Source organism: Sceloporus occidentalis, unplaced genomic scaffold, assembly GCF_023333645.1.
Source record: "Sceloporus occidentalis isolate IW3139 unplaced genomic scaffold, rSceOcc1.0.p SCAF_16, whole genome shotgun sequence".
NCBI lineage: Eukaryota > Metazoa > Chordata > Lepidosauria > Squamata > Phrynosomatidae > Sceloporus > Sceloporus occidentalis.
Genome location: NW_028316996.1, coordinates 8818720 through 8845179, shown reverse-complemented (window position 1 = coordinate 8845179; position 26460 = coordinate 8818720). Strand labels below are relative to the sequence as shown.

The 26460-nt window shown below is 36.5% G+C and overlaps 1 protein-coding gene across 2 annotated transcripts in view; it reads right to left on the bottom strand.

Annotated features, from left to right (window-relative positions):
* LOC149302991 (ephrin-A5) overlaps nt 1-26460 on the bottom strand; it is a 187956-nt gene that overhangs the window by 9649 nt on the left and 151847 nt on the right. For both annotated transcript variants that reach the window (XM_089481854.1, XM_089481855.1), the window contains exon 2: nt 16889-17181. In XM_089481854.1, coding sequence (XP_089337980.1) covers nt 16889-17181 — 293 coding nt within the window. The remainder of the gene's footprint in view (nt 1-16888; nt 17182-26460) is intronic.

Here is a 26460-nt window from a genome sequence, read left to right as displayed (position 1 = left end):
TTATGCCCTTGAAGGGCACTAGTCATTTTTTTGTGCCACTTAGGAGTAGCTCTTTGGCACAATACCATTTTAATTAAGTTGAATGCATATTTAATATAATATAACACTATGAAACTGTTTAGTCAATGACAAAGGGAATTCCACGCTGCTTGACTCTAGGTAAATATGCTGCACTGTGATTCCTCCACTACTGTGCATATGTCAGCTATGTCAGTCTGCCTTTTATTCTTCATTTTGTATGTATACATGGAGTCATCATAAAATTGGCACCGGTTATTGAAGCTCTGCAAAATGGGAAATTATAAAAGTAGATTCAAAGCAGTGCGCACACACACATCACGTAAAATAGAAAATCGTTTTATAGTCTAACAGTAAAAGGAGATGGGGCAGAAAAATACCTTTTTGAAGGTTTCTGCGGAAAGCCAGATTTAATTATCTCTAATTTCCTTTATTTTATGGGCTTAGATTCTGTGATTGTGCATCCAGAGTTTTTTTCAGAATATATATTATCTAAAGGTATAGCTATCATATATATTTCTATACATCCAGACATTATAGCTGGAAATCAAGGGTTAAGTGCCTGTGTTTTTAAATTGTCTAAGTGACCATGCATGAGTCTTTTCATTGTGTGTCAAAAGATCATTTCCAGTCTTCTCCAGGGAAGTCTGTCCTCCTATGAGCTAGATCCTTTGTTATGAATATGGAACAGATGGAGATGAATCTATCAGCTCTGCTGGAACAAAAACACTTACAACCAAGCTCTATTAAATACTCTGCTTAGCTCTTTGATACCAGCAGCTCTTTGTGAATCGCTGTGACGTTCTGAATCCATACAAAAAGAAATCCTTATGACAGCTATATTACTGTACTATACGAAACACTTTCCGACCCAGCACTGAAACGGTTAAAATATAACAGACAAAGAAAGGGTTACTATAAGAGACAGCTGGTCATTCTTTGTTGCTGGAATCTCGTTTTTAGTGTATTTAGCTATTTGGACATGGGTAGTATTGGATTCAGTACATTTGAGCCATAGGCTATAGGTATTAATTGCTAACTCACTCAGGTTACAAATGTTGACATTTTTCAAATTACCAGCTCAAGTTGCTTCTCTCTTAAAGCAATGTTATCTGTTTTTAGGCATTATTTGCAACGAGGTAGGACGAAAAGCAGTCTTACTGCAGGCCTGATGAAGAAATATAATAAGAAATCATGTGCCACAGTTAAATTAGGGCCCATCACTGTTTACTGAAAGTAGACACCAAGATTAGTGAGCCACCACATCAGTTATAAACCTCTGTCTATTCCGCTCTACACAAACACCATCCATTCTTAAACCTGCGAAGAGCAAGGTTATTTCATCAAAACATGGCATTCCCTGAGTCCCTAGAACCGTGTAGGTAGCTAGAGAAGGTAGATGTTTGGTGATGGATATACTTGTCTACCAATAAGAATACTATTCAATGACATACCTCTCAAAAGCCCCAATTGTCATGGGACAGTCCTGAATTTTGGCACTATCCCATGTAGCTGCTCCACTATTCCACTTTTAAGATTACTTGAAAGCATGGGCCAGTTGAGGAGATTTCTGATCTCCCCTGATTGACCAAAGGAGGTATAAAATCAACGGAAGCAGCTACTACAAAGTGTAGTCATGCCCAAATAATCAGAAACAAACTACAGTCTGACACAGACAGGTTTATACAATTTGCTGTGACAGTTATGACATTCAGGGTTATGTTGTAAAAGCCACCTTTCTTGGCCAATGTTTCCATTATAAAAAAACCGCCAACAGAGCAACATACAAACGTTCCATGTTACAAGTATGCATACAGGTCCAGAAATGAGATTGCTTGTACACATCAGCATTCCTAATCTCTTATAAACTTCTAAAAGTTTGATGTTTTATTCATTAGCCTATTAGTAAAACAAAGGTTTTGTAATCTCTGGTCAAACCTCTATAGAATATCGATTGAACTGTTGAGTCTAAAGTACAGTCACTTATTTTGAACGGATAAACTTCCTTAAAAAGTATTGATGAACTGTCCAATTTTTAGACACTCAAAAGTTGTTAATCAATGGGACATAACCTTTGAATGCTATTTTAGAGAAGTCTATACAATACATTTAATGCCAAACCACCAGAGAAAGTAGACCTTGAAATATGTATTATTAATGAGTTCAAAAATTATACTTTTCAATAAAAATATTTGGTACATGCTTACCTCTCAGTTTAGCAAGTATGAAAGGAGTGTCATTATGGAAACTAAATTACAAAATTCAACAAATTGTGTGTTTAGTTGCATATTTTAAGCAAACTATTTGATCTGCTACAAGTTGTAAAGTTACAAAAACAGCTACAATATTCTAGACTATAGATCACAAAACCATATTAACAGATAAAAACCTCTGGACCTCATTGGTCTATTAGAAGCGGACATACATATACAGTATATTGTTTGTAATACTTCATTGCTATATAAAAAAGCATGGTTATTGTATGTGTTAGATAACCCACCCATATTTTTTCTTGCAAAACCTCTACTTAGGTGGGCTTCTCATCTATAAATCAGGTATTTTTTGTGTACGCAGTAAAGTAGCATATGTATTACATGCTTAGTAGTGACAGAACTGTGAAAGCACCTACTGAGCTCTGAATGAGGTTCTGGTAGATGCTAATGAAGTATGTATCGGCTCCTGGGTGGTGAATGTGGTCCTGTGAGCCTCTGATCCTATTTTGGTAATTATTTATTATGCGTGTTGTGTGTGTGTACTCTATAGTCAATGACAACATAGGCTAAAATAATCATTATCAGTTAATCAAACCCATCGCCCGACGAGTATGTTTAATTGCATGTCGCCTGTCAGACGGAGCTGCCGGAGACTTGAGTTTTAGATGCAAGGGGCAAGCAGGGTCTCCTCTGTCAGTTTCGGGTTATGCTCTCTTGCAAGGTGGCAAAAAACCAATGTCACATTCTAATGCAAATAAGCATCAGAAACACTTTATCACATTACAGCAGGAGAACTAAATTTGTGTCTGACCGTCAACTTGAATCAAAAGTAGCACCATCATCACAATTCATAGGTGGATAAATCATGTATTTATGCACCACCAAACAAGTATTTTGAACAATGTTCAAAGATTTCTGAGAATCACCGTTCCGAATTTAAAATATCCATTTGTTTTGGAACGGTTCACATATATTTTTGCTGTAGCACCAATTGTGTAAAGATACCCAGTAACATGAGTATTATTAATAATTGGGCTGAGTTGAACATAGGCACTTATCAGGTAGCGGACATGCAGCACTGTGCTCTGCCTTGCTTCTCAATATATTACGCTACTAGGCAATTGGACACGCTTTCCTGAATTGTAATCATAATTGGTTATGCTGTCTCCTTCTCATGCCCAAATTATGTTTTAGTCTTCCATTTGCTTTTGTAAGTGAGGCTGTCTTTAATCTACGAAAACATGTCATTAGAGGAACGGGGGGAAAAAGGCAGCAGAATTATTGTTTTCATTGTTTTGTTTTTTTTGTTTTACTTTGGATGCATTCATAAATGTTTTCACATGAATACAGGTTTCATTGTTATATTGATTTGGTTTTTTTCAGAATAGGTGTGAAAACCTTGTCTTGCATATCTGTCGTAAGCACCGTATTTACACTAACTTTGTAGAAGGATTACAAAACTAATCTAGACTAATCATTAGGAAATCCTGCGAAGATGAAATGTCATAATAGGGTACAAGAGATAAATCAGAACAAAAAAAATATAATACGCACAAAGGAAAATTGTTTTTTTTTTCACTGTAGACAACTATAAATTGAAATAAACATTAAATTGAATAATTGCGCTGATTGTAGGCACTGACATTTTAGATTGTAGTACTATATTTGTAATTTTTTCTTTTTTTGTTAGTTCCCATCGATAAAAAAAAAAATTATATTTTTCTCAATATTTTCTCTGATCCATTATAAGTCAAAAGCAAACATTAATACAAGATAAACGTATGTTAATACTCAAAATGTCAAAATGTTTCTATAAAAATCTATTAAAGGGAATATTGAACTCATTCACCATTTAATAGCATATTTCCTATTCAAGCACCTATGTAGCTTGTCATGTTCTATGCAGTTCTGCGCGTAGTCTAAAAGTCAAGTTATTTTACTCATGTCGAGAGGGTTTAAGGCTTATGTTTGGCAAAAGGATTATTTCAAACAGCGAACGAGCCGTACAGCACTAGATATTTTAATAACCTTCTTTTGTGAAGAGATAAATCATTTATTTCAATAAAATGAATAGCACAGCCTTCAAAGTGATGAGTTACTTGTAACCTTTTATAATATCTTTTAGCAGAAAAAAAAACATGGAAATACATATTTTACTTAGGTACTTAGGTACAACTATTACTAATGAAACAAAAGATCCTGTCCACGACATTGAAAGAGTCCATTGAATGAGCAGAGCTGCTTCTTATAATTAAGCCATAGCAAAAAAATTCTGTAGCACAGACAGACAGACTTGGGTTTATTCACCAAAGGGCAGGAGAGTTTGTAAGGGGAATGTGGTTTCAACTCTTTAATTGTACTATTCATCATGAAGAACCAAACATTAACAGGTTTCTCCAGCAAGAAGGGCTGAGCTGGCCCTGCAAAATGCATAATTCAATGGGTGAGAAGAATCTGAAGTCTCACCGATTTAACTATCCATTATACAGGGTCAGAAAAACTCTTCCTGCAACAAACAATCACAGGAGTTGGACTTTCAGAAAGTATATAGTGAATTCAAGGAAAGGGAACCACAACTCTCTTGTCGACTCTCCTCTAGTGAATAGACCCCAGATACTTTGTATCATGTTCCTTTTACAGATAGGGGGTCTTTGAAATTGTCTCTAATGTCATGATAACGAGTCCTGGAACTGATTATTTTTTTATTACTGAGCAAGATTTTTTATCGACTGTAACAGATTATGTAAGCACTTTACTTTATGTACTGCATCATCTATTCACGTAGACACATACACACAAATGAAGGCATGTTTTTGGCTGACGTTATGCTATAGAGTAGGGGTAGAGCTATTACTCTTTTAGGTTAAAATGAGTCACTCCTGAAGGCCATATTTGTTTTCTTCTGTAGTGTGATGTATGTGTTATACATATAACACACACACACATATATATATATATATATATATATATATATATATATATATATATATATATATATATATATATATTGTAGGGGACAGCTCACGCATGGGGCGGCAATGACAGTTTCACACAGGTTTCCAACGTAAAAGCGTGTTTATTTAGATGTTGTAATCACAGAGCACCTTGTAACCAAAACAAACTATAAGCCTGTCCGGCTCTAACTAAACAGCAGGATACCTCTCTAGCAGCCTAAGGTCTGACGCAAAGCAAAGTAAAGTAAAGTAACCAGTTTTGTATGGGGTAAAGCTTCATACCTGGTGGGCTGCAGCGCTGGCTGTAGCTGCTGCTCCTTCATTCAGTGTCTCCCTCCCTCTGAAAACCTAACAGCCCTTTCTTTTAAGGCCTCCTCCCCAGTAACGAGTTTAGGAAGCCTCACCTGAGAGTACCTGGGTTTGCTACCAGGCCTGGCTGAGGTAACCAGGTGAGACATATATCCCATCAACCACTCTCCCATACACTTTACCACAATATATATATATATATATATATATATATATATATATAATAACAAAGTTTTGATGAAAGTTAAATTGCCCAGTCAGCCAGACTGCATATGGTACAACAAATGACAAGACGCAAATAATTATTATTTCCTGCATGTTTTTGGCACACAGGCATCATTTTTCTAATCCTCATTGTACATAAGCAATTTAGAGCTTTTAAATCCATTCAGGCAACAGAAATAGGATTTCTGATGTGTTTAACTAAATCCATTCTTTAAGCAAAATCATGCTCTATTGCTGGTAACACAGCTACTAGTCTCAAAGCGATAACCTTTGTCAGCGGAAGGAAACAGGCCTCGAAAGTCAATCACAACGCAGATGTTTTCGCCAAATCAAGTTCTGGAATGCTAAGGGTCCTGAAAACTAGACACTTTCAGTCTGCGTTTAGTCATTTTGAATCCCCTCTAGCATGAAATATGAACTTGACAACAAATGGCCAGTGTCCTGTGCAGCACAGCAGGCTGATCAAGCCACAGCTGTACCAAAGACAAAAAAAAAAAAAAGTCCACAATGCATGTTCAATAAGTCTTATAACATGGCATGAGCAAGGAAATTCTATTCAGGCGGCTTTATGGAATGCGAAAACAAGATTTGTAAAGATAATTTTCCATTATACACATATGTGGTAACTAAAACCCGCTCATTCCATTCAAGCAATTGAAGAAGAAGAAAAAAAAAAAAAGTTTTCCCAATTTGTCCATTGATTGACTTCATAATAGTCCCACGATGGGAACTCTTGTTAACATGAGAGGATGAGAAGCTAAGCTTGCCCGCCTACAGAAGTGAGAGAGAAATAACCAACTGCCGTATTTAATTACTGCAAACTATGTCAGTTTAATGTTTCGGCTGAACACAAGAAAATTAGTGACTGCAAGATAGAACAGGCAAGTCTTTATACTGCTAATTGTAAAATAACAGCCTGACCTCTAAAAGCAACTGTATTTATAAATTGTAGTCACGAGCCAATGTTGTGCTGCCATAGCGACTGTTCGAGTTGAAAAGAAAAACATGTGGTTGGTCTATTTCTTATTTATTTGATTTATTTTTTCTTGTTTTTTTATTATTTATTATTGCCCCAGAGTGCAGGCCATCAGCTGTCACATCCAAAGCCTCCAGGTCAACGTGCCGGGCTTCTTTGTTGTTGTTATTCCAAAGTGATGCACTTCATGACCTTTACCGTTACCTCTGTGTCCATATTAGAGGAGCTATATAAAGTGGCTGATTTTACAAAAAAAGAGTACATTCAATGTAAATACTTTGTCTTCAGAAATAAGGGATTACTGCCAGGAAACAAGCATGTGTAGTACCTGTGGATAAGTAATTCTGCCACAGGAGGGCCATAAAATTTAGCAAGATACTGAGTAACTTTTTAGCACTAAAATTGCACATGAACATACTATATATATATTAAAAATATACTACTTTAATTGTTTTGAAAGATATGCGCATTACACTAGATTTTTTATTTTAAAAACACAGACATGAAACATTTCAGTACAATATTTTTTTTAGGAACAGCCAAGAATAAGTTTAATTAATGCTTCCATATCAAAAGTCTCTTAGTCTATTGTGCAATAGCCGCAATAATTTGTTTGGGTGTTGTAGTTAATGTAATATAATAGAAGAAGTCTGGTACAGTGGCATGCTTAGAAATTGATTATGTCTGTGTAACAACTTGTCATGTTGACAATCTGCTAGGATGTGTTGTAATCTGTAGCCTTGCACATTCTGACCTCTGTCTTGATTACAGAGAGCCTGGTACAATCCCGGCCATTATTCATGGGCATCTAATGCAATATTCTACAGTATAACTAGCAGATGTGCAAGCCATGTCAAAGAGCTTTATGTGACTTTTTTTCTAAATCAATCTGTCAGAACTAAAAATTCTTATACGGAAGGTAATCATTACTACTTTACACATCACCGAGTGGGTTTAACACATTACACTGAGCTGTAATTTGTTGCAAGTCTCTCTCACAATCAAAGGGTTAAAGGTATTCGGGTCACGGCACTCTACTTTTTCAACATTCATGGCGTAGGCATAAAGCTTTGCTGAATCTAAGACAAGATCAAGGACTGTTTGTGGTCTTCATTGTCTACATCAGGAAACATGGGCAGACTAGATGGGCCGAATCTGCCTTCAAATTCTACGTTTTATATTCTGCTACAGCAAGTGTTAACCATGTGATACAAGTGTTTTAAGGTGCACGGATATGCTGTTTGATTTCATTTAAGCTTCTGTCGGTTTCATTAACCTCTCTTCGTTATTCCTGCAAATGAATTACATTGTCCCGTGTCTCCGTTGTATAATTTTATAAAAAACACAACAAATCATTACGGCACTGATTCCCAGCCATTCTCAATTGGAACGTACAGTTAAATATGTTTCTTTTTTTTTTTATTCTCTCAATTGAATCGCCAGAACCGTTAATCTTTATCTAAGGGTCCATAAAAAGTGTTTTGTTCTTCTTGACAGCTAGTAGGAAAAAATGCTTTCCAGAAAGCACTTTGGCAGTCACTCTGCTTGTTATTAAACTTTGAAAAACGTTTATGATTAATATAGATTACTAATTCCCCTTTTAATGCGGGAACGTGACAGAGACTAATTTATACTGTTTCGCTTCAGCGAGCACAGACTATTGTAAAATATGGCTCCGTGTGATATCATATAGCTGCATTCTTTTCAGGAAAGCTACCACAGGTGCAGTTTAACTTGGATGTAATCTTATATATGAAAGTTCTTTGAAATGAAAACATCTGAATGTATATATGCAAAATATGTAAAAGACATTAGGGTAATTTAAAACCGCAGATAATTTGTTTGTTTAGGCTGACGGACAATGGCGCATGGAAGTTAAAGAATGAAAAACATTTTAATTGTTTTTATTCTTCTAACATGAGGGGCGATGTTGTTAAGAAATGAGATTTACCATATGGAAATTACATTTTGGAAGCTTTCTAGGGAGGGCTCTCTCTAATAGGAAGTTGTGGTACATTGGTCACTGTCCTTTTTTCCTCTGTAATTGCACAAATGATATTACATCTGAGATGTTCCCGTGAGGAGACGTCTTATAGGCCTATAAAATGAAAATCATTTTTTAAGAGCTTTCCCTGTGGACTCTTTGTTGAATGAGCCTAGAGAGATTCCAATAAGCAACTTTTGAGAGCTGTACAAGTGGCCACTTGACACAGGACAAGCTATCTGTCTTCAAGGTCAAGCTAGTGTTCTATATGTTTGCCTTTGTAGCCAAGGAAACAAAACAATCTCCTGTTTTGGTGTATTCTGTATAGTATAGGTCCGGTTTTCTTTGCGTAAAGAATAAATTATATATATATACTGTATATTCTTTTCAATTTATGGTAAGTAAGCCACCCCTAGGCTTGGCTTCTGGATCTCAAAGTCTACAAATTGTGTAATTGACTCATTAATATAACTGTGCATCACACACCCGATTAATATGCATGCATAATACCTGCTTATACTGTATGTTTGGATGTGTTCACATTTGGAGATTTATTTCTTACACTGAAAGTGTAAAAATTCTGTATATTTTTCAAGCCACATGTTTATCTTTCAGGAGTTAGGTTTGCATAAAACCCAAGGAAACACACGGATGGTGTTGAATCAGTGGTTTATATCTAATGTATTCCATTATACAGTTGAGATTTTTTTTTCTTGACGTGTGCTCAGTGTTGCATGTATGACTGACTCCTCCTCATACTATAAGAGTAGCAGAAAATGACTTATCCTTCTATATTTTATTCCATTGGCCAAATGATCACTACCTCATGCAAGAATGAGCAATATCTTTACAGAGAATCTGTTTAAGAAATTTTACATAAATATAAAATTTTACATTTTATATAAGGTTTTTTTTTATATATACATACATAAACATGATAGCTTCAGAAACTGCTATTATGGCAACTTCACACTATGGTGTATTAACCAACAGGTATCTTTGAAGGTGAGTTGAACATTTCATTGCACCAATTCCAGTATACATTATGAAGGGCCAATCCTCAAAGAACTTGTCTTGCGACAAAGGATTCCTCTGGATCAATATAAAAGTGGCATGGACTGGGACACCAGGCTACACTGGTCCCTGGATAATGCATAGTTCGTGGAGAGATTTTTTGAAAATTATCTCACTGATTTAATTATTCATTATGGAGGATCAGTTAAAGCGTTCTAGTAAATAAAGCTCACTGGGGTTGGGTCTTCACAATGAAGATTTCAAATGCAGAAGTTTAAATCTTCAGTTTACCTACAAACTTTTCAATGAATCCACCTCTGTGCTGGAAATAAATGGTGAACATTTTGATATTTTACCTTGCCTTCTGTGTTATAATGTATATGTGGACGTATACAAGTACAAATATTTAAACATTCAACATTTAAGCCATAAGAGATTTTTTTTGCTATACCCCTAAAATCGATCTATCCTCACTTGGAAACCCTTTCTATGTCTGTCTTTTTTATGACTGACAGACTGATTAGAAAATATTTGAACAGCTAGTTTCCTGTTATTTTATGGGTTTTCTGATAAGGACCAAAAGGGATGAAGTGAACACTTGATTGACAACCACTTCAGTAGTAAGAGGCTTTTAAAACAGTTTAAATGCCGCTGACTTCTTAAAGGGAGACCATCAAGCAGTGGCATCTCCAGCTTTCTCATTTAGGGGGGGCACAAGGGAATAGGGACCAAAGTAGAGGGGACAATTATAAAACACTACATATACACTCTATGTGTGTGTGTGTGTTTATGTATGTATATATATATATATATATAGATATAATTTAGACATGCATTTTCAACTACATAATATGTACTTATCTCTTTGCTTTCTTACCCTACCATGACATTGAGAGGCCCCCATAATCATCCCCAGAGTCCCTTTGTCCCCTCATTCACTAAACCACACCTCTTTTACTCACTCCCTGTAGTTCAGGTATAGATTAAATAAACAACACATGTAAACAGCACGTGCATGTATAGATCAACTGAATAAGACATAAAAACCCTGTATTTGCAGGTATACGATAATAATGTATGGAGACATAGCATAGCAGATATAGATCAACAGAATAACACAAAGACCCAGCTTTGCAGGTAGAGATCAATTGGAATTCACATAAAAACTCAGCATTTAACGTATAGATAAAATCCCTCTAAATTAGATCACAGGTTTCACACCCCAAAGACCAGCCCTGGCATCCACACTGCCCACATAGAACCTGACCAACACCCAAATTACACACATAGGACGTGCCATCTTTGTCCCCAAACAGCCCAGCATGAGTCAACTTTCTCCCCAAACAGCCCAGCGTACAACATCTTTGTCCCATAAACACACTACATGTGCCATCTTTGTCCCATAAACACCCTGCCTGTGCCATCTTGGTCCCCAAGGCTTAAACACCCTGCTTATGCCATCTTTGATAAACCCAAACACTTTTACAGTCACTTACGAATTCACACTTTCCTTCACATAATTTATTCACACAATAATTTATTCTCTCACTCCTTCACACAAATCATTTACACATATTCATTAATGCATTCTCACAAAATTGATTCTCTCACTCATTCACACAATTCTTCCACACATTAATTCATACTCTCACTCATTCACACAGTTCATACACAAATTAATTCATACTCTCACTCATTCACACAATTCATACACACATTGATCCATACTCATTCTCACTCTTTAGTTATTTAAATATTCTTACTACCCTCCTTTCTCACTATCTACCCCTCTCCCCACTATCTACCCTGTCTACCCTCTCCCCCTCTTTGTAGTTCACTTACCTTACAGAAGTCCTGCGGTGGGAGCGCAACGCCTCTGCCGCGGTGCACGCTGCATGAAATGCAGGCACCGCGACCAAGGCAGAGGCCTCATGGAGGAGAGTGAGGGGCGCCGAGCGGTTGCTGAAAACGTATTCCTAAGCGACCGCTTGGCGCTCCCTACTCCCTCGCGGCTGCAAAAAAATGTATAAATACAGCATTTCAATTGGGGGGGCACATCATGATGTAGGTGGGACCATGGCCCCCCTTGCTGACAACACTGCCATCAAGCCATGTTTGTGGTGCTGTTTTACCTTTAAACACTGCATTACATAGAGTACTTGTGTGGAAAAAGTTGTCATTTAAAGTGAATAAGATTGTATTTTTTTATACATAAACATGTTTAATCCTTCTACATCTTGTGGTGACATAAGTTTTGTTGTCAATGTTTTAGCCAGTTGAACTCTTCCTGTATTACATGTCTTTTGATATGTTAACGAGGGCACACCTACAGTGATTTAATATGCCTGTGGAATGAAAAATCTTAGTTCAGTTTCTCTCTGCCCACCATCCTGCATGGATGGGGTAATCGGTGGTGTGCTGGGTTATGTTGGACCTTTAGGTTGCAGGTTAGTCTTGGAAAGTGTTGCATTGTATGTTGGGCTGTCACTCATTTATTGTATGTTACTGTGTTTCTGTCTCTTATTAAATATCTGTTAAATGTAGACGAACCTTTGTGTTATATTTTTATATTTGGTTTAAACACCACACATCTAATCTAAATTGTATGCATTAATATATTTCAGAGGTGTGTATAATCTAACACTATAATAATACATGATAGTAGTCTGGAAGCTATGTCACAAACATCTAACACACATCTAACCATTTGGCTTGAGAGCATCAATGAACTGATATTATATTTCCATATATGAATAGCAAGTTCAGCTCAGCTCAACAGCCCATGGATTCACAAAAAATCTGTTGAGATTCAGTGAGTTATCAAAGTGACGGGAAAAATGGAGCAGATTGGGCAAATTTGCTTTGAATGTAACATTAAGGCAGAGCCAAAATTGAGGACAGTGTTGTCCCAAACTCAGCAGTTTTTGCAAGCTGGGTGATACTCAATGAATGGTGACACCAAGCATTTCATAAACAGATCACCCATCTGTTATAACACAGAATTAATAATTCATGTTATTATTAATCACGAGAGCAGTAAAAAAAAACACAAATACAACACACCTATACTCTATGTTACATCAAATGTAATGGTGCACATAATCTGTGTGTTATTTATTTGTGATACTTTCTCCACTTAAAGACTCACTTCACTTACAGTAATAAGAGCATGATAAAATAATTTGGATTCCACGGCTAGCCGGCTACATTCAGGTCAGTGGGTCATCCAGGGACCAATAAAGGAAGCAATGACCTAAACTGATAAATATACTCAACTGCCATCAGAGCTTCAATGTGTTTTACCGGAGGTGCGAGACATGGAAGTCATTATGCCTCTAGAACCTAAGTACCGAATGAAAATATCAGCGTACGTCAGGGAAGCATACTTATTGTGTAGCCATCTTAAATGTGGCAGTATGTAAGAAGCATTAAGTCAGTTCTACTTCTAGCTAAGATGAATATTGTTTGCTATTGTTTTCTTTTTGTGGACATTTCTTTTGGAATGCCAGTTGTAACTTCTAATAAAGATTACTTTAAATGTATGATAGCAGTTTATTATTTTAAAATTAAAAATACCCAACCATGTATTGTTGTTTGCAGATACATATTATGATCTTGCTGGTTGACTAGGAAGACGATTTGAATTATCTCACTACTCTTATGGATAGTTTTACATCAGATCATTAGTACTCATAGAAAATGCATTTCTGGATGCTTTACTGGAAAAAAAATGTATATGTATGTAATTGTCAACATACATAGGACATGGAGTAAGATCACATCTCTGGTTGTAAAAAAAGATTTTGGCTATTGGAAATGTCTTTAAGAAAAACTGATGATGTTTTAATAAAGGTTTTTTTTTTCTTTAGTAACCAATAAAATATGCATCAAATTAGATGTGTTAGTCATAACTGGCAAAGCTAATAAAGTATGGGCATCAATTCACTCATGTTGTTAATATGGACCAAGATAATTATACTTTTCAAATAGATTCAGTTTTATTTATACATTAGAGCCCACTGAACACTGAGCTGTGTATTATAAATGAGCATATTCACATCCACAAGAATGTCCATTCAATCAAGTATAGATTATGGAAACATTTAATTGCGGATAAAACGCATTAATTTATAGCTTCTCATTCTGAAAACAAACATTTCTAAAAAGTGTGACATTCAAAAATAATTCCAGGAATATTAGTTACATTCAATTGAATGTACATACAAAACATTTTTGAATATATCCAATTACGTCTTTAAAAAAAATAATCCATTCTAAAAAGTAATTTAAATTACAAAAAAAAATCCTGACAAAAGACATTTTAAAAGGGTATGGTAAGAAGGGTACTGAATTGACTATTATTGTACAAAAATGCCAATGTTCTTCTCACAATCTCCAAAACTACTATAAATCCACAAATGTGTTTTTACCATTGAGAAAAATAAATCCTAGCCCTAGAATATTTCACAACATACCCTATAAGTTAATTATAAAAATTTAAAAAAAAAGTCACCGTTCAAAGAATTAGAGTAAGATATTAAATAATGTTGTGGTTTTGTTTAAAAAAATACTCCAAGAAAGGCTAATACACATAATTAAAGTTCTAAATAGATCATGTTCTGGAAGCCAGCATGAGTTTAATGAAGCAGGAAGCCACAGACCTTTGGTTTGGAAGCATCTGCAGATACTGATGTTTCACTTGAGTTTAATTTGATTTTTTTCTAAATCAATGCAGGTATGTCTAAACATAGCTAGTCACGATGGCAACCTCAAACAGTGTATCATATTGGATTTATAAATATAGTACTTATATATACTATTGAAAAAATTAATAACAATACTTAGTTGGATAGAAGCTGCACAATAAGTAAATATCCGTTGGATATTTAGACCATGTGTGTATCCATAAGCCATTATTTGTCCATACAGGGCAGTTGTGGCACAGCGTTTCTTAAAGTTTTGCCAAACAAGCTCCTTAAATATCAGCTATCATGTTTCCCTAATATATCCCTTTTATTTCTAAATATCATTCATTAAAATAAAACCAGATACTTATGAACCCAAGGTCTTTGCTGAAGTGAGCTACACAAATCACAGGCTGAATAACCCGCATGCAGAATACTGTACATTTCCCATAAGCAAGTGAAAACATGGACATCCATACATATGAAACATACCCTAGCTTCAGAGCTTAGTTAAGCTTTTAGCTGTAGATCTTAAACCAAGTAGATCCCTCTAACAGGGAAAAGGAACATTAAGTATTTTAGGTATGCTATTTCAAGTCTGAATGTTTAAATTGTCCCTTATCCATTCATTTAACCTTTCTTGGCGTCTTGAATATCCTTCTTAAAATGAATGACAACTGAACTCCTGTCCTTGGACTGTATAGTGCTTTGGGTCACAGGTGTCATGTCAGACAAGGAGATGAAAAGACCTCCTGCTAAGTAATGAGAAGCAGGCTATCACTCAGAAAGCACCATATCATTGTTGATTTCTTAGGTCAAAATTGGAAGCCTTGTTTTAAAAGAACGAATGAGCTCTTTTTCCAATGCAGTAGCTATAAGACCATGTTTTACATTAAGGGTAGTTTTAAGATAACATACTACATGGTTTCTACTGTGCAGGCTAAATTAATTATACCTTTTAGCGACTGAAAAAGTTGAACAATATACAAGTTAAAAAGTTAAAAAAGTTGAGTGTATATTCCAATAGTGTATAAAGTAAAAGTATATTTCCATATTCCATATTATCCTTAATCATAATCCTAACATCTTGACACAGCATAATCAGATACACTGAGGCCCCACAAACCTGCCCTATGCTTCTCCTACTTCCACTCCCCATGCTTGCAATGGAGCCAGCAGGTCCCATCAGCCAAGCCGATAAGGTTGCTAGGAGTTGCGGCTCACAAGATGCGGTTCACAAGAAAAGGAAAAAGGCTTGCATACTTCTGAAAAGGTATCTTTTCTTATCTAAGCTGTGTTTGCATAATGTATTATCGTTAACCCTTTATTTTCTGTGCCTACCTTGCCCTATTCTGTGTGCTGTTGCACAGTGAAATTAGTGTGCCATGTAGTGTGCCCGGTAGATTTATAAAAAAAACAATATACAAAAACCTATACATGTGGGGTACTTCTGTAATCTAGAGATTACATCTGAATACAGGGACAGGGGAGGGGGAAGTCCGGTACAGGCTGTCTCTCTATAGCACTATCCGTACAATGCCCCCACACAATGACTCCGCTGTGACCCATGATCCCCGCGGCCCCATCTGTGTAATCACCTGTCCCTAGGCAACGCCCATCTCAGGAGTGCCTCTGTTAAATCCTCCCTCTCCTATCTACAGCCCCTCCTTGCATTAGACCTGCCTTCTTCATTGGCTCCGCCTCTCATTACTCAGTTACCCCAGTCTGTCTTTTTATTTTTCAGAACATATTCAAATGATATGTGTATAGCAAAGCATAATAGTGACAAGATAACAAAAACAAATGTTCCTAGCCTGTATTGTGTGTACTCAAACTATTTTTTAACATTCAAAAACAAATGCAGACAAATTAGAATAAATGGAATATTCAATCTGAAATAGGACATTCAAGCAAATATTCTCCTACAAGGAGATTTTGATTTGTTTTGAGGAAATAAATTGAAATCTTATGTGTATGAGATTATGTAAATTTTCTATAAACTACAAAAGTACAAAAATAAACAGACTTTAGATGCTACCTGCTAGGATTGTAGTACCTTTTGTATTTGATTTCTTGAAGGCAAAGTTTATATGCTATAAAACGTTGGATTTGTGGAATCTAACCTTAACACAAAAACCAGTGAATTGATAATGCCATTTGAACAACTAATGAGAAATGTCCTTGAATAAACATGGGAATTTTTCAGAAGGCCATCAGATTAGCATTTATACAAGTGTATACAGATTATGTAAGAAAAAGAAAAAGGGGTTTGGAATAATTTATAGCAATGGACTAATGATGAAAGACGCAAACTGGCACGTAAGAATCTGTTCACTGTAGCCTACAAATAATGGTGAAAGGATTTTCCTACAGAACGCTAGAACATATATATATATAGCACTGTACAATGGGTGGACGGGACACAACAAGTAGTATGTAACATAACAATTTGATTTACAGAGACACCAGGTCATTAAAATGCAGATTAAAAAAAGTGAAAGTATACTCACATATATAGTAATATTCCCGGCCTGGTCTGAACTCAAACCCTAATGAGAAGGGAGTGAAGAGTTGAAATTTTTCTGAAAACTTTAGTGGTCCATTGGAGGAATGGGGTCGATTGCACTCCCATCTTTTGAAGCCTTTGGATGTGTGATCACAGGAGCTGTAGCCATCGAAGTTCACCATGTACAGAACATAGCGTTCAGTTTTATCTTCAGGCACCGAGTCTTCATAATGAGGGCAAAATACATCTAGGTAGTCATTGATACAGACATCAATATGGTAGTCACCTCTCATGAACCTAACATTGCAGAGAGAAGAAAATAAAACTGTTGTTAATACCGATGCACTCCACCAATTATAAATATGCAGTAACATATAGTGATATACAGTTATATTAGTTGATCTACAGTTCATGCTAGGAAAATATATATTTCAAATTAATCTGCTGATCCATTTTCCCAGAACTGAGTTTGCTTGAAAATATTCTTGAAATAATATTTTTCTTCTCAGAGTATTCACAGATGAATGAAAAGGTCTAGCTCAGACGCGCTCATTGGGCAACTCATCAAGGTCCTTGTCTATATCAGACCTCAAAGAGTCAAATGGAATTTACGTTTGTCAGTTCAATGTATATGTCTGTCTAAAAATACCCCAATATTTAATTTACAAATTCTGATCAGGTTATCACACCGTGTAAAAACATTCTTATAAAGATAAATGAATGAGACATTCCAGAGCAAAGCTATGAAGCGCACTAATGGTGCAGAAGGGTATTTCACAATGGAATTTTCCTTCTGACAGAGTGTACAATGTGAAGAAATGGTGGGTGGTGAGCAGTATCAAAAGCTACAATCAGGTGAAGAGGAATGAGGAAGGGGTAATGACCCTTGAATTTAGAATTGAGAAGATAATTTACTAATTTAACAAGAACTGGTTTAGTTATATGCACTGTGTGACTACCGACAGCCAGATCCAAACATTTGCAAATATAATTTTGGAAAAAAAGACATGCTAAATATATTTTGGAAAATTTTCTAACCAATGGCAGTGCTATGAAGGAAGAATAACTCATAGAATAGACAATTGTGTCTCTGAAGTGTCTTGGGGACAATGATAGGTCAAAAAACAACAGGCCGCTAAAAAAGTAATAGGACCTTTTGTAAGGATATCTAACATTTAGCACGTTACAAACACCTACTTTAATGTTCAACATAACCATGGTAGCTTTTGTTGAATTTTGTTAATGTTTTTTCACATGTGCGTCATCATTAATAGACGGACCAGGATGTTCCTGCAGTAAGATATCTTAGTCTCTTGACTCGCCTGTAATTAACTTCCTCTCTCTTTGATTCTCATATTTTTTTTAAGTAGTTGATAGCAATTGAAATAACCAATTACTGCACTGCAACCTACTTGTCATGAGCTGAGAACACAGGTTGATAAGGAGCCCAGGTGCAGGGGATACGAGGGGCTCTGTCTGTACCCCACGATGCATTATGGTCTGGGGTTGTTACAGACAGGCGCAGGAATAAACCACAGACAACAGATCTGGATTAAGAGTTGTATTGAATGCGATGGTACAACAATATATACAAAGAAAGTCACTCGACTTGGCAGGAAGCCCACTTGCGGGGCACACGGCAGATAAGCCCTCTTGCGGGGCACACGGCAGATAAGCCCTCTTGCGGGGCACACGGCAGATAAGCCCTCTTGCGGGGCACACGGCAGATAAGCCCTCTTGCGGGGCACACGGCAGATAAGCCCTCTTGCGGGGCACACGGCAGATAAGCCCTCTTGCGGGGCACACGGCAGATAAGCCCTCTTGCGGGGCACACGGCAGATAAGCCCTCTTGCGGGGCACACGGCAGATAAGCCCACTTGCGGGGCACACGGCAGATAAGCCTACTTGCGGGGCACACGGCAGGTTCTGGAACAAGGCAGGTTCTGGAACAAGGCAGGTTCTGGAACAAGGCAGGTTCTGGAACAAGGCAGGTTCTGGAACAAGGCAGGTTCTGGAACAAGGCAGGTTCTGGAACAAGGCAGGTTCTGGAACAAGGCAGGTTCTGGAACAAGGCAGGTTCTGGAACAAGGCAGGAACCAAACAGGTAGTCCTCAAACATTAATGTCAAGGCCCAGACTGCAGGGCTGGGCAGGTTATAAAGGCTGACTTGATCAGGTAAGCCACTGCAGCTGGACCTGATAATTAGTCTGAGAGGTCCTGAATGGCCAGGGCGGCCACTAGTGGCAGGAAACGTGAAATGAATAAGGCAAAGTATAAACAAGTCCAGCGAGCGCATGGTGAAGCGTTACACTACTGTACCTAAAATGGTTTTTTTTTAGATGGAAAATTGTCTAATTACGCACAATGGGACCTTCATGGAATATAATGTCTTCATTCAGTCTTGTAAAATAAAATGTATCAATATGGTTTGATCTAAGCATTAGATATATAATAACATCAGCAAACATGGAATTTACGCATTTTACATTTTGTTTTTTAAAGAAAGGAGAGAGGAAATACTAACAGATTTTTTATTAAAAACAGATACTTAGTCCCTTCCTCAAATCACATATTTCACTACAGCAATCCTGCGTCTGTGTACTATGATTTATGACATAAGGGCTGCCATGTTTACCTTGTTACACATTGTTGGCATTCATTTGTCAAGATACTTACAAAGCCCATGTAACATTTACAAGAAACATAGAAGCCACGCAGTTTGACTGCCAAACCATACAGAAGAAAATCTGCAGCTTTATGATAAAAGGATTCTGGGATATGTATTAATAGTGCTCAAGCTAACCTGACAGCTCCTGAACAAGAGCCAGATGATAGTCATAGCCTAAGGTGTTCGCCCAAATGGGTTTTCTCTTTAATTATTATTGAGCATTTTCAGGCGTGCGATAGAGGAGGATTTGCAAGTGTCATTTCTGTGACATTTGACACTGATGTGCCTCGAATGATAAACTAGCATTTAAACTTAAAGCCCACCATGAGTCTTGGGAATGGGATCATTTCACAAGCTATAAGACAGTTGGCCCTAAGAACCAAGCAGAAAGATTTCATTCACTAGGCATAAAAGAGAATTTTCCAACATTAAACATACTGGGTCTTCTAAACAACACAGTAACAATCACCGAACACATTAAATTACAAAACAGAAGAGAGGTTTTTCACATTATTGTATAACATGCCTGATGAAGGGACCTGAGAGGTCTTGAAAGCTTGCAATCTATATTTACTCAGTTAGCCAATAAAGGTATCATTCAAACTCCACTTGTCTCCTGTAAAACAGAAGCCAGAATTTTACATTCCTAGAAGCTGATTTACGTTAAGTTCAGGGTTTATGCTACAAAAAGTCATGTTTTTGTGTTTACTATTTTATGAGCAATGTAATGTGCACAAAGTTCATCTTCAAATTAATGAAACCTAACACTTATTAGAGGAAACACAAGACACCCAGAATTATATATTATGTGTAATGCGTGGTTCACAGGCAGTTCTTGATCTGTCACATTATATGGATGATACAGTCACCCATGCTCAATGACCTCTTTTGCTTTCAGCTAATTGATCTTCCTCCACTACTCGTCACCATGATAAAGCAGAAGAACATAAACAAAGAGAAAAAGGGGTCATGACATTCTCCCATTTGAAAGATGACATCTGTAAAACTGTACGTGTGTTTTAACTCTGTTTTTACAGAACAGCCCTGAAATATTTATCTTGCAAAAACATGCAGGCAAGGAAATATCCAGCGTCGTTTTTAATTTTGGTTCCAGAAAAATGTACAAAATGCTGTGATAAATAAAAATTAAGCGCCGTTTAAAAAAAGAAGATGAAAATGAAACATTAGAAGGCAGGCCTGTCAGGTCACCTTCTGCAATGGAAATTTAACTATACATGGTCAACATCAAACCACATCCATTAAAAAAACAGTGCACAGCATAATATATGTAATATTTTATATAAAGCATATCTCGAGAAAGAAAATCACCTTTAGAAGACGGGGTAGGGTATAGTAATATAGGGTCTAAACTATATTATTGTCAAAAGATAATGGCATGTCATATGACAAAATTGTATGTTATGATAACAAGTCTCTATTGTGAAACTTTGGAATTCAGCTGAAGAGACGAGACAACGATACATCCTCACAGCTCGAGTGATATCCAACACCTTTATTTCTACTTAAAGTAGTGTTTGATATAACTGGCACTGTGATGCTGTGTTCTAGTGCATTCTATTGATCAGGTATGGGGGCCTTGGACCATACAAATGTGTCATCCAGGTGGCTATGTATTATACACAGAGATTTTTAAGCCCGCAAAATAAGCCATTTTGGGAAATCTTCATTTCGTCGCACTTCTATGTACAAACTCCAAAAAGTATGTAATAGACTTGGAGTAAGTGATTCGTGATCATTTTAATTAATCATATAATCTATTAATACCCCAAAACCTATTTTATAAACCATAAATTACCCCCCCAAGAATGCTTCTACATAGTATACCCTCTATCCAATTATTTGTGATTAGAAATACTTCTTCTCCAAATATATTCTTGATCCTACAGAATGTTATTTAGTAGTAGTACGTATAACGGTATGACTGCATTCGATACACATCAATCATGAGGAATTCAGATCCGTTGGAGTACACGATGCTGCAAGAATGTAGACATGAGTACAAAACTATAACTAAACGCTAATAGTGACAGACAGTAGATAAGAAACATTTAATTAAGATGGTAAAATAATTATGGCTTAGTAGAATTCATGCTACATCATATGTATTTCACTAAGATCTCTTTACTTTTATTATTTGCAAGGTCAGAAGAATTCTATTAAACTTTTTGCCATAGATGCAACACTCATTAATGTTTAAAAGACAAAAGTCTGTAATCAAGACGTATTCATGACATTTGATTAGAGAAGAATGGGGTAAAAACAAATGACTGTATTGACTCAGACTTCATGCTGGCTGATGTCAGTTTAAACTATGGAGCGTTTAAAAATGAGATCCAGCATCTGTATCTTTAATGTGCATTCTAAAATAATTTGTAAAAAAAGAAAATGTAAGTCACGCAACGCGGTTTCAGCTCGAGAGAAGCCAGCAGGTGTAAAAAGCCACAGGGCAACTAAGTCTTTCTCTGTGATGTATTCACCAACATAGGAGCTATATAGTACAAAGGATCAACCCCAGTGAACTATGCCATCAAGAAAGGCTGGCCCAGTATACGATCCGAATAAAAAGAAAGATTTCTTGAAAGTTATGTTATTTATTTAACTTGATTGGGATATATATCTATCTGGACCGATAGACTGATAGATGGAAAAATAGAAAAACTGTCTTAAAAGACTAAAGGAGGCGATATTGTTTTATGATTTCACTCTCAATAGGGATATTAGAATTATGATTATTTTTAAGTTAAAATAATGAATCACTGCTTGGTACATTAACCTCATTACATGCTAATTTATATCTGTTTGTTCTTTTGATTTGGACATATGCTACAACTTGAGCCAGGTACAAACAGGAGCCTCTATAGCTCCAAGATTAATAGTCAAGGTCAAGCACAGATGAAGGAATCCTGGTAGAATTTAAAGCAGGGGAAATGGTAGCCATTGCCCGTCTATGTATACGATATAACAGAACAATGTAAGGCGATAAAGCAGCGATTCTACCTAAAGCAGACAGGAAGTATTTTTGTTTTAGTTGTTTAGTCCTCTATTCAATTACCGTTTATCAGGGTAATTAAACACTGAGAAGGGATGCCAGGGCTAATTGTTAGATTATGATAATTACAAGCCATAGCTCTGCAAAAGCTGATCAAAATAAAACGTGGTTGCATGCACTTAGTTAACGCGGCTCTGCAGCTACTGAAAAGCCAGGGTATTTCTAAACGAGTTCATTACAAATCAGGGAGAGAAACTTATTATTTGTAACCTTCCTTTTTCATTCAGTCTAATGGAACAAAAAAAAAAAGTTGTGCCCAAACTGTTGCCTGCATTGGCCAATTTCCATCAAAATTAACCAGCTGAATAAAAATAAGGACCTCGAACAGAACGCGATCAGACTTCAAATTGTGTGTAAATTCTGCACAAACTCAGGGACAAGAAGCATCTTGGATGGGAAAAAGCCCTGTTAAATTCCGTTATTGCAGAATTGTATTCTTATTTCTAATTTAAATATATTATATTTATTTACATATATAGCTCAGTTGTGTATGAAAAAAACCACGTTACGTTTACATTCTGTTTGTCTTATTACGTATGAAAAAGATTTACAGTCCGACTACACCGTGACATTGAATCTGAAACATGGGATAAGATATGTTATCTGCTTTTGTGACATGATCTATGAAAAACGGTATGAGATTTACAGTTCAACTGTACGATGCCAACTAAAATTATGTGATTTACATTCAGATGGCTCTTTGATATTTTTTTTTCTTTTTAAAAACCTGATATTCACAGTCTGACTGCACTGTCGACATTGTTTATGAAAAAAGTGCTATGAGATTTACAATCAGACCGCACTGTGAGATGAGATCTACAATTTGACTACTTGGTATAATAATAATAGGAGGTTTCGCTACACATATCCCTCTATATCACTGTAAATGTATATCTGTTGAGTATTCATTCCTTGTTGCTTTTTATGTTTTGTCGGGGTATTTGCACCCATTTTTATATCTTAAAAAAATGTTAGACCAAGAGGCCATAATCTAAAACTAGAGCTTCAGTGGCTTAGATTAGGTTTTACTTTACTGAGAGGGGGATAGATAAGTGGAACTGCTTCCCAGCAGAAGTAGTAGAGGCTAATACCCCTTTTAAATATGCATTGGAAAAGGCATATGGCTATCCTGAAGATAAGACCAACGTTATGGTTTGAGTCTTGACATCGGGAAAAACTGATGGTTCTTTTCTGCCATGAAATTCTATAATTCTGTCTTTAAAAAGGATCACAGCATGGAAAGGCTTAGGTACCACATCCTGCACCCAGATAGATGGATACAGTATGCACATTGTTCTCTTGACTTATGACCTATTACTGACTTCCTACATCATTTTTGACCTTTTTCATTTTACATAACTTGAAAAAAAAATCATAATTCCCAAATGGTATAAGAAAATACCCAGAGAAGGAAATACAAATTCATTTCACAGCTCAGTGTATACTGGATTACACTCTACCACTGTAATTGCACATCATCTAAAACATAACGTTTCTTATTATTTATAGAGCCGGATGCTCAATCTACAGTGAGATACCAGCATTGATAATTAAATAATAAAAGTAGAAAAATAAAACGGTTGTTGCAAAGAAAAGACAAAAATCAACATTTTATGTCTCAAAACCATTAGCAATGATTTTATCAGTGAGTGGTCTGTCTCTGCTCTGTATGTTTGTTCCTGGCAGCTCTCCTTAAGTTATACGTGACATAAAATGTTCTTGTAGACTACAAACAGAACTTGGATTTCACAGAGCTCTGCATTTTTTTATTTTTTTTTTAAGAAAGAGCACTATTTCAAAGTAAGCATGCATGACCCTTATCTTAATCTTTAAGGATCTTTGTTCTGTAACTGTCTCAGAAGTGCGATACTTGTCTGGTCTGAACTGCTTCTTTGGGCATTGCTGTGCCAGACACAAGGATGATAAAGTAAGACAGTGAACTAAGGGGCACCTTCATGCTGTGTGACATGTCAGCACATTGATCCTTGGGTGGTTAGACTAGTGCTCATCTTCCCTAGCTCCTGTGACTTTAATCCCTGCAATTGCTGCTTCTACCTGCGTATTGATCGCTCGCTGCAGTGGGAATTTAACTCGCTGGGAAGGGATAGAAATTTCTGCTTGTTTGCGGTATAAAACAGACTCGCACATCAAAAATAGTTATTTGCTGCCAGTGACTTAAATTATTTGACCCTTTACCTTGGAGCATTTCAGACGTATACCATGTCATAAGGAGAATGAAATGAGAATTTGAATCCCTCCTCCGCAAGGGCTTGTGGCCAACGTGATACAAGAAATGTAATCTTTTTTTACAGTATTTACTTGTAGAATTGTAAAGCAAACCTATCAAAAAGTATAGAGGATTCTGGGCATGCCCGTCTTTGCATTTGGCCCACATGCCAGTCATATTTGTGTATTTTGTGACAAAGTTGATAGTAAAGATAAAAAGGTAAGCTAATGTATAGATTCTTAATCTATACATTTGCTTGCAAAGTGGCTAGCATAACCAGGCATTCACATACCTCTTGTGTAAGATGTATCATGTTCATCATATTAATGGGGTATTTTTGAAAAAACATATTTTTCTGAATTTGCTATAAATGAATATTTTCATAAAAGTTCTCAATGCAATTTATACTTTCTATGGGCACCAGAGCATTGTTTGGCCACATCCATTCTCCAGCTACTCCCCTTCCACTCTCCATTCACTGATTATCTGGGGGTAGCCCCGAACTTCACAAAGCTACACCCCAGAAGAGAGGGAGCTTTAGTGGGCCTACACTGGGAGGTTCACAGGTATGGACCGTAGGTTCACACTTTACTCTTACTTTCGGTTGGACAGAGGCCAGGCTCCCTAGAAATCGAGTGTATACATTAATATGGGGTTATCTTTCAAACGCTAAAAGGTAATCTGTTAAATAATGGCTTTTGGTAAGCGCATCAAAACCTCACTAATAAATCCATGTAAAATATTTTATTTCTGCTTATGGAAATAACTATTGCCATAATATATAAAAGTCAGGGCTTGCTGACTAGCAGCTGAAGTGCATTGATGCTTCCATAACCTTAGGTAGCAGGCTGTGATTAAAATGTTGTGTCCCGATGTCTACAGATGTTGACTTAGCTTAAGCATGTGTCTCGTTATAATTAAACTAGAAGACTGTATGACAGCAATAATAAGCAACCATTTCTTTCTAGTCCACACTTGGACTTCACAGAGACATGTGCTGACCATGTGTTTATCCAAGCAATCTCCAACTAAGCAATGTGTGATCCTAGGATTTCTTTTCTTATTTTGCTTCGAGGCATACACTAAAATCCATTAATGGATATTGAAAACAATACCTTATCTGTCAAGGGTCTTGTTGGCATAACATACAGTTCGCAAGGATTAGGAATGGGGGGTATGGAACATCTAGTGAGAAGATCACACTCCAATACTATAAAAAAAAAATTCTATTATCATTTATATATTTATTATTATAATAGATTATTTTTCTATTATTATTCAAAAAATGCTATAAAGTAGGAATGCTTTCAAAAACAGGCATCTTAGTAAAATGTTTATATTTTATCATAACAAAACACAAAGTGGGTGAACAGAAGGAAAATCTAAATCAATTCAATATTTGGTATGACCCCCCTTTGCCCTAAAAACAGCATCAATTCTTCTGGGTACACATGCACAATGTCAGGGATTTTGTAGACATTTAGTTAGGAGTATGGTAAGAAGAAAAAGGAGTCCTGGGAGTGATGGCATGGCTCCCACCTGATCTCAACATCATCGAGTCTGCCTGGCATTACATGGAGAGAGAGAGGGGCAACCAAGGCTGCTTAAATC